We start from the raw sequence: 13,800 nt of genomic DNA on the forward strand, positions 1-13,800 counted from the left end.
AAAGGGGAAATAACTCCTCTGTACAGGTCTTTTTGTAAAGTAAGCAATGGCGTGCACAACTTCAAGATTAGGACGTGCCTGTTGTCACTTTTTGAGGAGGAAAGACATCTCAGGCCTTCAGAAACGGCTGTCTTCCTTTTTTCCAATTAATGACAACTTGTTTAGTCTGACAGATGAACAGAAGCAGGTAAATGTTTTACATGCTGACACACCTACGGCTTTTACCCAATCGAATCATACTTTCCAGGGGGACTGCTTTGCCGATATCATATGTATACATAGTAGTCACCGACCTATATTAAATGAAGGTCCGTGTATGTAACCCTAGTTCCTTGCTCGTCGTCTACCGTATAATCAGTCGATTGTGCTCTATGCATGTTTTATGTGTGTACATAATCGTCTTTCTGTTCCACGTGAAAAAAAAAGTTAAACACCGTAGACAACGCTAACACGATCACTGTTAAAAGTTTATAGTGCGGTAGATGCTGCAGTTGTTACCCCCACTCACACTCAGACACATACTCCACTCAGACACATACTCCGCTCGTGCACGTTAGATAGTAACAACATCTATAAAATAAGCTTACATTTATGAAGCAATGCTTTATTGATTTATTACAGTTGCGAGAAAGTGTGTTTCAATTCACACAAAAGGAACTGGCGCCGAAAGCAGCTCAGATTGACAAAGAAAACAACTTTGCTGACATGAAGGTGGAGAATGTTGTTTTAATATCTTACAAAAATGAATGGTGAATATGTTGTACCACCGTATAGTTATAAATTAGGCTATAGTTCCACTTTGCGTTTTCACACGGAGAAAAGTTTCTGTGCTACTTTATTTTCAAAAATTTTAATTCACAAAAATCACTGTTACAGCAATTTTGGCTTCAGTGTGGTGAACTTGGACTGTTAGGTGCAACTGCGCCAAGTAAGTACATAATTGTATTTGAGATGAGGTTGTATGTGAATGTGGAAATTTTAAATTTTATTGGAATTTACTAGTAACCAGAGATAGAAATGTAGTACTTTTTTAGAGATCTCTTACATTTGTGAATAATACACAAACGAATTGCAAACAATGTTTTTGGATTGTGCCAAACACAGATCAGTAGCATCTATAGTTCTGTTGCCTAGTATGCAATGTAAATTCTGCCAGTATCTTCTAGTCATGCAGCTGGGATTACACTCTGGGGTACAGCAGTGCTGTTCAGTGCAGGTGCCTTGAAACCTAGGAAGACTGGAGTGTTATAAATTATGCTAAATGGGATGCTTTTAAGTAATGTAATGAAAAATTTTTTTTGAAATCTTGAATTAGAAAGACTATTTTTATTTTATGTTTACAATTGTACATGTAAACACATGCATATTATTTTCACTAATCCCTGCATTCTATACCAGGTAAGTATGGTGGGTCAGAGCTGAGCTATTTGGATCACCTGCTTATCATGGAGGAAATGTCTCGTGCCTCAGCTGCTGTTGCCTTGAGCTATGGGGCCCATTCTAACCTTTGTGTCAACCAAATTGTGCGCAATGGGACAGAAGGACAGAAAGAGAAATACCTGCCTAAGGTTGGCATTCAGATACTTTGTTCATTACATTCAGCTTATAATCACACCTTTCCAAACATCAAAATTTGTCCTCTAAGTCACTGCAATGTAGGCAGAAGAACTATGAGCAGCCAATGAGAAGCACATGTGTCTGTTCTGTCATGTACTCATTTGTGTCCTCTCTATTATGTAACGGACATTCCTTGTTTGTCCTTCAAAATTTACAATTTAATTTGAATTCATTTAACATAAATTTATGTTGCTACAAAACACAATCCTAGATTTATTAAATTTTGAGACCAAAGGTACATGTGTTGGCAGTTGATAAAAGGAGAGGCAATTGGTGCTTTGGCTATGAGTGAAGCAAACAGTGGGTCTGATGTTGTATCAATGCGTCTGAAGGCAGAAAAAAAAGGTTGAGTATTATCCTAAAGGATGCATTTTGCTCTCATTCTTTGTGCATATGTGAATACACTTGTTTGTGAATTTATTTCCTTATGTTCCTAATTTCCAAATATTCCTAAGCTGGTGGCTGCTGTAGATGTTTTTTGTGCATTTTCTGTTTGCATTGTACATCACCTTTCATAAGTACTGTAAATAGGTAAAAAAGTAATCTTTGTGCTATGTATGTTTTTCAACTAATGATGTACTTAAGGAATATACAGTTTATTGTACATTTTATAACATCCCTTTTGATTTTTTTTCAGGTGATTATTATGTACTAAATGGCAATAAGTTTTGGATCACAAATGGTCCTGATGCTGATGTGCTGGTTGTGTATGCCAAGACAGACTTTACTACCTCAAAGCCTCAACATGGCATAACAGCATTCTTGATTGAAAAGGTGTTCAGTCCATTATTTATACTGGAAGGTAGACCTTTTGAAGGGTAACCTGAGTTGAAACTGAACTTTTGTTTAAGGTTGCTGAGATGGCAATTGGAAGTAAATCCTAAAATTGTCTCAAAGTGTATTGCAATTTTTAAAAAAAAAACCAACATATATTTAAATTGATCTATGTGTTAACAATTGAAACCTATGGAGGCAAAAACCATCATGAGCTACAACCAGCATATAATGAGACATTGCATTAACAGCGAACCTAGTTTTGTGGTGTCACAGGAAATCCAATCTTTATTTTTTTTCCACAATGCCCACACAAAACAAATGCAAATATTTTCATGCTTTCATGGAGGCACATTCCACAACTTTCGTAAACAACAGTGCACCCTTAGGCTAATGTTTTTGGTTATTTTTGACTTAGCAGATAATTATATCTGTATGTGTGTGTCTGCTTGCTAGGGAATGGAAGGATTTCGTCCTGGACAGAAGCTTGATAAACTTGGTATGCGAGGGTCTAACACTTCAGAATTGATTTTTGAAGACTGCAAAGTACCAGGTAAAAAAAACACTATTTTATTGTCTTTTATACATAGTTGGTGACCCTCATGTAATGTTGTGCAATATTTACTGTTATGTAAACCTTGGTACCCCTTTCCCTTAAAAGAGAGACAGCACACATACAGAGGTGGTCACCTTTTGCTTTTGACTTGTGCAGATTGCATGTGCTAGAGAGAATTAAAAATCAGAATTTGTAGTTTCTATCTCTTTTAACCCTTTAATGACCAGGGAGCATATTTGTGCCATAGTTTTAAACTGCCCCCAGATTCGACTGAATCAATTGAGTGGTGTAATCTGTATGAAACCACTCAGTATATCACTGACTAATAAATAAGGCTTGTTTTGATATATATATATACACACACATTAGCTTTGGTACAACTACTATGTAGACACTGTTGCTGACCAAAGTTTGTTATGGATGTTTAAAATGATTAAGTAGTACATGAAAATAAAAGTGTTTTTTATATATATACCTGCATACAGACATTTGAGGGGCTGAGCACTACTGTGCTATTATCTGTATTTATAACATGAACAGTTTAACTCTAAACAGTTGAAAATATCTTGGAAGCTGAAAACAAAGAAGTTTATGTCCTAAGTGTTGAAAACCCTGCTGGGTGAGTGAAAATGTTAATTGAAGTTACTTTGTTTCTTGAGTTCTAATTTAGTTGTTTGAATTTCTCCAGTCTCCCCAACACAAAGTGTTTTGCTTTTAAAATTTTCATTGTTTAATGTGCTGTTATGAGTTAAGTAAGATAGCAAGTTTGTTGTTGATGTACAATGTACAATTATTAATTTACTGAAGTATATATAAATATAAACGGTTCAAGTAAAGTAAAACACTGAGTCAATAGTAAAATTGAAGATGCAGTACAGTAGTCATCGATGATAGCTTTTGTTCTAATGCTGGCTTGTTTATTTATGTAGGGGTAGAGAAAAGGCTTTCTTTAGATCTGCTACATGCAGCTGTATCATTTGTTTGTGTATTTGCACACATTAACATTTGTGAATCAGGAACAAAGTATGTGCTGGTGGTTGACAAACCAAAATGCAATACAAAATGCAGCTCATACAGTGCTCCTGTGTTGTCATGGCCTGCTGAATCATTACAAAGAAAATTTGAGATCTTTAATGAATGTTTAATTAGGGAATAGAAAAAGAATCGATAAAAAGGAGCCAAACATCCGTAAGGAAAAGCTATTTTGAAAAAAATAATATATATATAAATATTTGACTGAGTCTTATGAAAGAAAATTCATAGGAATAATTTGACATATATATATATACACACGCACACAGTGTTTTTTTTTTTTTTTAAGGTGCAGGTAAATATATTTTTGAAGAAACATAAAAGCATTAATGGGAATGTAAGGAACTTGTCATTATCTTTCTTTAGTATTGGATCAGTTAAACATTTTGGAAGGTTCATTTTCAAGGTCAAATTCATGTTCTGCTAGAATTTATTTCTGAGGAATAAGGGTAAAATAAATGATATTGTTAAGTTAAATGCATACAGTGCTTTTTTTCTTCTGTCATGCCTAACTTTCCTTGTGCATGATGCCAACAGCTTCTAATATGCTGGGTCAGCTGAACAAAGGGGTGTATGTCCTGTTTAGTGGACTTGACATTGAACGACTGATCCTTTCTGGAGGTCCTATTGGGTAAGTGATGTACAAAAATTGAGTGACACAATATTGTGCAAGTTTTGAATTAGATTTAAAAGCTGTTTTGAGGACAGTCTTATTTGATAAAAATGTAAAGAAATAAGTGCTTGAATTGGATGTGAAAATTACAAAAATGTGGGAAAAATAATTTTATTTGAGCTTATTTTTCATGTTAAAATAGAGAAAGAATGCTCACTGTGGGTGCTTGAGAGAGAGGCAACCATGGATGAATACAAGTTCATGTAGAAAACAGGAAAAAATATTGAGGCTCTATTCAAAACTGACAGTCATTATTGTTGCATAAATCTGTTTTTTATAATTCTTTTCTTTCCTTTTTCTATTACAGCATTATGCAGGCATGTTGTGATTTAGCATTTCAGTATGCTCATGTGCGTGAGGCATTTGGTACCAAAATTGGTCACTTTCAGGTACAGAGAAATAATCATTCTTGCGTCTTTCAATTTTGATGAAATTTATCTCAACTGATGTCCTACATCAGTTATTTTACTAAGAGTGATAAAAATAAAGAAAACCAGTCAATATACATTGCACATGAGGAAATTTTATTTGGAAAGCATTTATATTTATAGCTTGATTTTTATTTTTCAATGAGTATTTCTGTTTGTAAGCAAATTTAGTTCTTAGCTGATGACTGATATTTCATCTAGATGATTCAAGCCAAGATAGCAGACATGTACACTGTGCTCAATGCAAGTCGTTCCTATGCCTACAATGCTGCACGATCCTTAGGCTGTGGCCAGATTCTTCCAAATGTGAGTTTGCCTCTGTACATCCAGTGACACTAAACTTAGCTAGTACTGAGAAAAAGTACTTTGATTATGAGCTTAAGAAATCTTGAAAAAACAACAATTCTTTGTCATTGTTTAAGAGTACACTTTAGCATGCTTTTCAAAATATTTGGTTTTAGCTATGTCCGTCCTAGTGTTTTTGTAGGGTGTTCGTAACTGTGAATTATATAAATCTTGATATGTCTGAAAATAGAACTAGCCATCTTTTCATTTGATATGCTGCAAACTTTCCTGGTCATGTAATTAAAATAAATTTTAAGATGATAATGCTTTTTCATATAAGGGGTTCTTCATGATTTATATATTATAGTTCATGATAGGTTAATTTTGATTTCTTCTTGTTTAGGACTGTGCAGCAGTTATTTTGTATACAGCTGAGAATGCAACCAAGATGGCTCTAGACACAATTCAGATCTTAGGTTTGTGCATCATTGAGTGTTTTTATAATGTCTTATATATATTATAGTTTTGACCTCTTTGTGTGCGTGTTGCTATTAGAAAACTTGCATGCTGCAAATGAGATAGAATTATATATTTACTCCTGAGAATTACCATCTGGTAGTTAACTCAACATAGCCATTAAAATTAAAGTATGATCTTAGTCTATTAAAAACAATTTTTATGTTTCTGGAAGGAAAAAAAGAGCCGTTTAGTATAATCTTGAATGGCTGGTTTATTGACAGGAGGAAATGGCTATATAAATGACTATCCATCAGGAAGACTGCTTAGAGATGCCAAGTTGTATGAGATTGGAGCCGGTACCAGTGAAATCCGTCGTCTTGTCATTGCCAGGGCCATAAATGCCCACTACAGATAAAGTATTTCTCAAGTAACTAAAGTTTCTGTGATCATCTGTGAATGTATCTGATATCTCGCCAACAGAGTATTTGAGTGAATAATAAATGATTTAATCTAAGACTTTCTTATTCTTAAAAAAGCATAATTATAGATATTTTTATTATAATTTTAAGAAAAAAATTAATCGTTAATAAACACATGACACAAAGGTGTTCCTCATTTGTTTTGATTTTCGGAAGCACACATGTAATTATAGATGCTTGAGTTTATTTAATAGTGAATGTAATAACTTTTATAAATGTGCCTGGAACATAAAGTATAGTAATGAGACAGTTGTCTTACATCTGATAACAAAATATTATATGCAAAAGTTCTGTGAAATGCCTCTGGCAACATTACCTGCAGCTGTCACAGCCAAGTTAATAATAAAATAATGGTTAATTGGAAAAGTTTGAACATTTTTTAATTATTCATTGATAATGTTCACTGTTACACGTCAGTGTTAAGTTGCAGTTACAAACATTATAAAGAAATACTTGGAGCTACTGCTTGGGTATCCTTCTATTGGTACTGGTTAGGTCGAGGTGTTTTATGAGAAATAAATGAGAAAGCTGGATCTGCATTTTCAATTTTATGTAAAGAAATTACAATTTTCTTTATTAATACAATGTCAACACTCTGAAGCACTACTTTCAAAAGTGCTTGTTGTTTTAAATTCTATCATTTATCTACAGACATCATTCCTTGGTGGTTAGTCTTTGCATTGTAAATGATCTTTGAAACTTGTTGATTGGAAGGTGCATTGAAACTTCAGCATCAAGTGGTCCATCAGAATTTTTTTTAAATAAACTGAAGCATAGTAAATTTCAGTTGACTTCTTTTGGGTTGGGGTGATATTTGTATTTGTTGTGTTGCAGTGCTCCTGTATTGTATATCTTCAGTGCTGTGTGTGAGTGTGCAAGCACGCTTGTATGATACTGAAAAATTTGTGTGAAAGAGTGCAGAGCCAATACAAAATAAAAAAGCACAAAAATATGAAAGAGTCACTTAATTGAGTATGAGGCCACCACCCCCCCCCCACACACACACACATTTATTGTCTCGAGTAGAAAAACTTGTTATAGTTCAGGGGAGGAGGGGCTCGCGATTGCATCCCCTGACTAATAAAAGTTCAGCCAATCGCAGTCTTCGCTATATTTAGTGTTCCCAGGGTGCGATGGCGGTCCATGCACGTAACTCTTCTAAGAACTTTTGAAGAATTTTTTTCGATTTTAAGTGTTTTTTTGGTCCATATTGGACAGGTAAGCACTCAAAATTTATTTTCTTTTGAAGTTCGAATAATTTATTGTGTAAGCTTAACCGTAAAAAGTTTTCCACTGCCTCGCTGTAAAAGATGCCGTCTGCTTCAGTGCTTGCGTTTCTGACCTAGTTGCATCTTGGTTGTCGATTTAGGCTGAGCATACAATCGCGCATCTTTCGTGCAGGTTTTTGTCGCAGCCAGGTATTTTTGTTTTCTCCTGTTGAACATATTTTAGATTCAGACGTGACGGCAGTCTCAGCAAGATCTGATATGAAGTAGCATCTCTACTCTGCTATAGTCATGTTCTCGGTTTCTGGAATCGGTCCGCCCACCCTCATCCTCTCGCCCTCTCCCAAGAAAGTGATTCTTTGTCCGTAACATACTGTCGTGATTGTATTGCACAGTTTGTGTGTCATAGATTCTCTTTTGCTTACTCATGTCTTTCCATCCTTTACACGCATGCACGCCACACCCATGGCATCCCAACCACAACTTCTCCCCCTCCTCCCCGCAACACACACCGAAAGAAATTATGGCACTCCAGAAACGTGAGACACCGAGGAAGATATTTTCGTTTTTTTTGTTGTTTTTGTTGTTGTTTTTTGTGTGTGAAGTATGTATAATGTTATTTTATGATCCAGTGACAATAAAAAAAGAAGGTAAATGGCTTATCTCTACATAATACTGATAATTAAATAGACTAAAATTTCTGACGGGTTTTGAATCCAACTGTTCGAGAACTTGCGGACTTTCAGAGTAACATTTCACTGCAATAACAAAAATATATAGCAATAAAAAAAATGTTCTTCTATTTTGTTTGAAATAGTGGATCTGCTAGCTTAACTTTATTGTTCTCACACTGTAATTAAAATTTGGTCATATTTATCTTAGCAGAACTAATACAGTGATACCTCGGTTCTCGAACATAATTCGTTCCGGGAGGACGGTCGAGAACCAAATTGTTCGAGAACCGAAGCAATGAAACCCAAAGGAAATAATGGAAACTGGATTAATTCGTTCCAAGCCCCAGAAAATGCCTATTTACTGGCCTAATTTGTATATAATATGTAGAAAAACATGAGTCTCAACAAGAAATAAAAAATAAAAGTGTATTTATTAACACAAAAAAAAATGTACTGTACAGTACAGTAAATTGTGTTTCATTTACTGTACCTGTACCAAACTTTATGGCAGGAGGGAATGAATGTGGAGGGAGGAGGGAAGGGGGATGGTTATTGTCACTGATGACGCAAGCAAGGCGCGCTGGGCCGAAAGAACGCCATTCGGCTCAACTCGGCTCATCTCGGACGTTCAGATGTTCGAGTTCCAAATATTTGTTCGAATTCCAAGACAAAATTTTCTCGAATTTCCTGGTCGAATACCGATTTGGTCGAAAGTCAAGGCGTTCGAGAACCGAGGTATCACTGTACTATTAACATTTTGATAGTGTACACCACCTGAATAAAGTAAACATTCAACATATCCACAATATTGACATCATGAAACTCAAAAATATTTCCCTAAAATATTTCTATTAGTATTGCAATACACTTTTTTCATAAGAGTACACCTTTTATTTCTGTTAAGTGTTTTGTCCTCTAGCCACTTGGCTGTTTCCTCAGTTATATCTATACAAGTAGTGAAACCACTAACAGTGTTAAGAATGTTTCAGAGTAAAGTAAATGTGATTGAATGTGACCAAAGAAACAAAGCAAAAACAACTGGTGTGCAAATTCATGGTAGTCAAAGGAAAAAACACCATTGCTGGGAGTAAATTGCAAAAATGTTAAGTGTTTTGAAAGTGGGATCACTCCAAGAAGTAATCTTTGTCAATTCCATTATTAATCAAAAGCCAGAGAAAAAGTACAAAGAACTATATGAATGGAAATTGGGGAAAATTGAAGAATGAAAAGATTATCATATGTACAAAAAAAGAAGTAAAAGTAGTCACTCAACCTACAAAGTAGATGATCCTATTTGTCATATGAAAGAAAGAAAGAAATTTCAAGAACTTGAAACTTTAGACACAACTACGCTAACTGAAGGTCTGACTTCAATTTGTAAATGCAACTGTCATCATCCCAAACCTAAATGGAGATAATTTTGTATTGACATGCATCAGACAAATGAACCAGTAGAGCATGAATTTTATCCACTTTCTACCATTGAAGAAAAACTCACTGAAATGAAAAGAAGCAAAGTCTTAATTCTTGTTGTGAAGTTCATATATCTTTGTTGCTGCAAGCATGTCTGAATGAAAGGGGATTCTACATTGATTAAGAAATGTAAAGTCTGAAGCATAACGTTTGTTATCTTAATAAAACTTTTTAGCAGATGAGCATGTCTTTTGTGTTACAGCACTCTTTCTGTAAGTGAATGCTGCAGTAGGATGATAGTAATGAGAATGAACATGTATGTCCTCTGTGAAAGTGCATTTTTATTGCTGAAGTCCTTCGAGGTGCTAGCTTAATGATTGTTTTTCTATGATGCAGTAAAGGTTATAGGTAGACCCAGAGATTCTTGGCAATGCTTCAACAGGGGAGCTTATGCTGAAGGCTAGGCATTTCTACAGATGTAAATGATTAGTAATGCTTACAAACAGCGATGTGTATATATATATCTGGGAGATATACATACAGTTTATAACTTAAAGGCATAATTTCAAGTTAAGATTTAATGCATTTTGTCAGTGACATTTGTGCATTTTCTTGTATATTTATCCAGCTGGCATATTACGATTCATTAATCATTAATAATAACCTTTGTGTGAAATCATAAGCTTAAGTGAGTTCAGCAAAGACTATAAGAAATATTATTTGTAATTTTCTTTACATTTTTCTGTGTAAGACTTCCTGTAGGTTTGACAGTTGGATGCTTTTAGTATGACTTCTACACTTTTACACTTTCTCACAGAATTATATAAGTGGCCATTCGTGTGAGTAAACTCAACATTGCTATCTCTTCTTACCCCTTTTGCTGACAGATATTGGTGCCACAATGCCAAGTTTACCTCTTGCTGTAAGTGTAGCTGATATTCTGGAGGTTCGGGGGGGGCCTCTCAGAGAAGGTGAAGTTTGGGCTTTGCTTTGTCAAAGTGCAGCAGCCATTCAAGACTATTTCATTAAAGGTAAAACATACTGTCTAGTCTAATGTGTTATGTTAAGGGTGCTGTAATATTGGGACTTTTTACTTGATAATTAGATTTATTATGACAATAAATTAATGCTGTTTTTCTGGTTACAAGTTTCCATTTGTTCTTCCTTTGTTTTATATATAAATATATGAAGTGACTAATTATGACTGATAGAAAAGAAAACACGTAAAAGGAGGAATAAGATGTTAGGAGGAAGAAGGAAACAGAGGCTTTTGGCTAGTCTGTTTAAGAACCAAAAAATTCAATTTTATTTTTAATGAAATGCAGAAACAGACATTTCTTAATGCTTTTATAGATAACTTCACTATCATATTGATTTATCTATACTACAGCTACAACAGCTGCTACTGTACCAGCACAGAGCTGCTATGTAAATATTGATAATTGTTGGGCTTAAAATAGATTCAGTCTTGCCATTGAATTTGCCCATCCTAAAGACAAATGGATGAAGAGAGACCTCCCTTCCCCCCAAAAAAGAAAACACAATGTCAAGGCAAGGAATGTAATTTTGTAGTCGTCTTTCTTGATGCACTTAGGATGTTAGAGTAATAGGTCAATGACAACAAACATTAGTTAAACAAGCTACCATGTTTTTAAATTATACGAGTCAAGAGAAAGTTGTTGATACAAATTTGTTTTCAGAATTGTCTTTCCTCATGAATTAGGGATGCTGCTATATTTTGCTTCTAGCTCCAGATTTTTTTTTTTTTCACACACAGAAATAACTCGGTGACTATGTTTGTACATGTAGGAGCCACACACAAAGATGGCAGTCTTTTCGCAATCAGTCCCTTGACACTAAACCTGTGTCAGGATGGTCAGGTGACTTTTGGACCTGGGAACACCACTTGGCATGGCACTGATATCATGGCACCTGAATACAGTAATTGCTGTCAACACAGCATGTCTGACACTGCTGTTGAAAAGGTGATGGCTGATACGAAGTGTGCAAAAAGAAGGATCCTGTAGTTTCACATTTTGTGTTTCTTCAGCCACTTAAATACAAATATGGTTTAAATAATTTTGCATATACGTGCAAATGTCAGCGCATCATTAACTTATTTGTTTAAGAAGTAAAGGGTTAAAAGTTGTATTGTGTCTGCTGTATAGTAGACAAATGCGCTATATAAATATTATAAAAAAATTGCTACAATGCATCATAAATAGATTAATTATACATGGAGTTTGTTTTTTTTATTTTGTATGCTTTGGTCATATTCCAGATGTTTGTGTACACCCTGGGAAGAACACTTCAAGTTGCCACTGAACATGGATTGCAACCAAATGAGGTAGTGCCATTTGAAATGTTGATGTAGTTTAGTAAATCTTTACCAGCACAACAGGCCTTAAAGTTTTACCGTTTGCAAAATACCAAATTTATTATGGTTAATTATTTTTGCATGGTATGTGTATGAGTGCAGGATCCTGGTGATTAAGTGCACTAAGCTTTAGAGAAGATGAACAGCTCATGTTCAGCGCCGACATCAGTAGTTCCTGGCATGTCTAGAGAGAAACAAATGGCAAAAGAGTTGGGCTCAGTTTTTCATATTCTGTGCTCAAGCCATGGTGATACACACTTATATGTCTGAATGAAGCTTCTGTCTCAGTCTGTGATACTTGAGGCTTGTGTGTCAAACATTTTGGAGGCATAAGTATAGATCATTTGCAGCTATTCTTGTTGGTGATAAATGAAATATTTGTGCGCAGACATCAACATGTGCAACATACAGGAATGTATAGATGTTCATACATTTACATTCGCTGCTAATGCATTAAATGAAATATGAGTTACAGTATGTCAACATTAGTCGGCACCTTGAATCACTTCTGGAGGCCATGTGTGAAGAAAATCCTACTGTACGAATAGGTTTGAGGCCTGTACTTGAGGTAAGGACCCTTGTTGTAAATAATTTATATTAATATAAATTATACTTATGAAATATTGTATCTGTCTGCCTGTCTTCCTGTCTGTTTATCAACATGCATGAGAGCAACTACTTTTGTTAGGAGATATTATTGTTGATAATACTGAAAAAAAACCCTTGCATTTAAGTTTTAGCAAGTCTTATGTTTTACTTCTGTTTTGATTACTTTAAAAAGTTTGATTTTTTGTCAGTTTCTTATGTAAATTTAAAAATTGGTTGTTTTAGGCCTGTGATCTTCACACTAGGCAGCATCCTGGCAAGCCTCCTTATGCACAGAGTGTTACAAAGTTATACCATTCCGTTCTTGGCCCCTTTGATCAGGTATATCTTATACAGTTTCTTGCATGTTGATAGTATTTGGTGATTGTATTTTTTTATTTATTTCTGTTACATTTTTCTTTTTTCACATTTTTGGTATTAATGTTCATATATTTTGTGAAAAAGAATTGTGATGAAGCATTTTAAGTTGTATCTGCGAAGAAGAGGATTTTCTTTGTTTGAAACATTGGGTTTTTTTTTTCTTTAAAGACTGGGACAGATAGTAACTATGGCAGTGATCGTAGCTGTCAAAGCACTTTAAACATTCGTCTACGTCGACGACAAGCACACCATCGTCATCATCATTATCATCATAGACCGAACCATAGGTCTCAGTCACCATCACCCACTAGATCTTGCTCGCGTTCCAGATCGCGCAGCCCTAGCAGAGGTAAGAGTGCTTATATTGGCTGTCCTTTTCTTTTTTTTTTTTTGTATATATCTAGCTTCATTTATAAAGGCAAATTTAATCATACATTTTGTTGTATCTCAACTTTTTAAGTGTTATTTTTATGCATAATTTTATTTGTTAAGAATTAAGTAGAGGTGTATTATTTTATGTCACTATTGTGGAGCAGTTTTTTAAAAGTACTTTTTTCACTTTGAGATTGGCTGTAACAAATACTTAAGACTTTCCTCATAATGTAGAAGCAGTGGCAATGTAACCCTGTCTGTTTATAACATGAAGCTGTCTTTGAAGTCCCATTGTTAGTAATAGAGAACTTCGTAAGCTTTCCACTCCATTGAGTCCAAAGCTGAGCATGACCATGAAAGTTCTATGCTAAGCTTTGGAAACTGTTGTTTGGAGGTTTACTTACTAGCTTCATAGGTACATCTGTCCCAAATTTTGGCAATGTTTGAACAATTGAATATTGTTGAAACA

General features: G+C 34.8%; 2 protein-coding genes across 7 annotated transcripts in view; both read left to right on the forward strand.

The window, feature by feature from the left end:
• Positions 1–14: 14 nt before the first annotated feature.
• LOC112573274 (isovaleryl-CoA dehydrogenase, mitochondrial-like) lies at positions 15–7,089 on the forward strand. Its single transcript, XM_025253493.1, has 12 exons — positions 15–187; positions 622–711; positions 877–928; positions 1,399–1,568; positions 1,869–1,962; positions 2,255–2,391; positions 2,848–2,944; positions 4,517–4,610; positions 4,960–5,041; positions 5,282–5,386; positions 5,769–5,841; positions 6,106–7,089. Exons 1-12 carry the CDS (start codon positions 47–49, stop codon positions 6,237–6,239), a joined length of 1,269 nt encoding a protein of 422 aa, XP_025109278.1. The 5' UTR covers positions 15–46; the 3' UTR covers positions 6,240–7,089.
• Positions 7,090–7,407: 318 nt separating this feature from the next.
• LOC112559253 (tyrosine-protein phosphatase non-receptor type 13-like) overlaps positions 7,408–13,800 on the forward strand; it is a 40,982-nt gene continuing 34,589 nt past the window's right edge. For all 6 annotated transcript variants that reach the window (XM_025230351.1, XM_025230360.1, XM_025230368.1 and 3 more), the window contains exons 1-7: positions 7,408–7,521; positions 10,504–10,647; positions 11,426–11,601; positions 11,898–11,963; positions 12,469–12,561; positions 12,825–12,920; positions 13,128–13,308. In XM_025230351.1, coding sequence (XP_025086136.1) covers positions 10,518–10,647; positions 11,426–11,601; positions 11,898–11,963; positions 12,469–12,561; positions 12,825–12,920; positions 13,128–13,308 — 742 coding nt within the window. In that variant the 5' untranslated portion in view covers positions 7,408–7,521; positions 10,504–10,517. The remainder of the gene's footprint in view (positions 7,522–10,503; positions 10,648–11,425; positions 11,602–11,897; positions 11,964–12,468; positions 12,562–12,824; positions 12,921–13,127; positions 13,309–13,800) is intronic.

Source organism: Pomacea canaliculata, linkage group LG1 (assembly GCF_003073045.1).
Source record: "Pomacea canaliculata isolate SZHN2017 linkage group LG1, ASM307304v1, whole genome shotgun sequence".
In the NCBI taxonomy this organism is placed as follows: domain Eukaryota; kingdom Metazoa; phylum Mollusca; class Gastropoda; order Architaenioglossa; family Ampullariidae; genus Pomacea; species Pomacea canaliculata.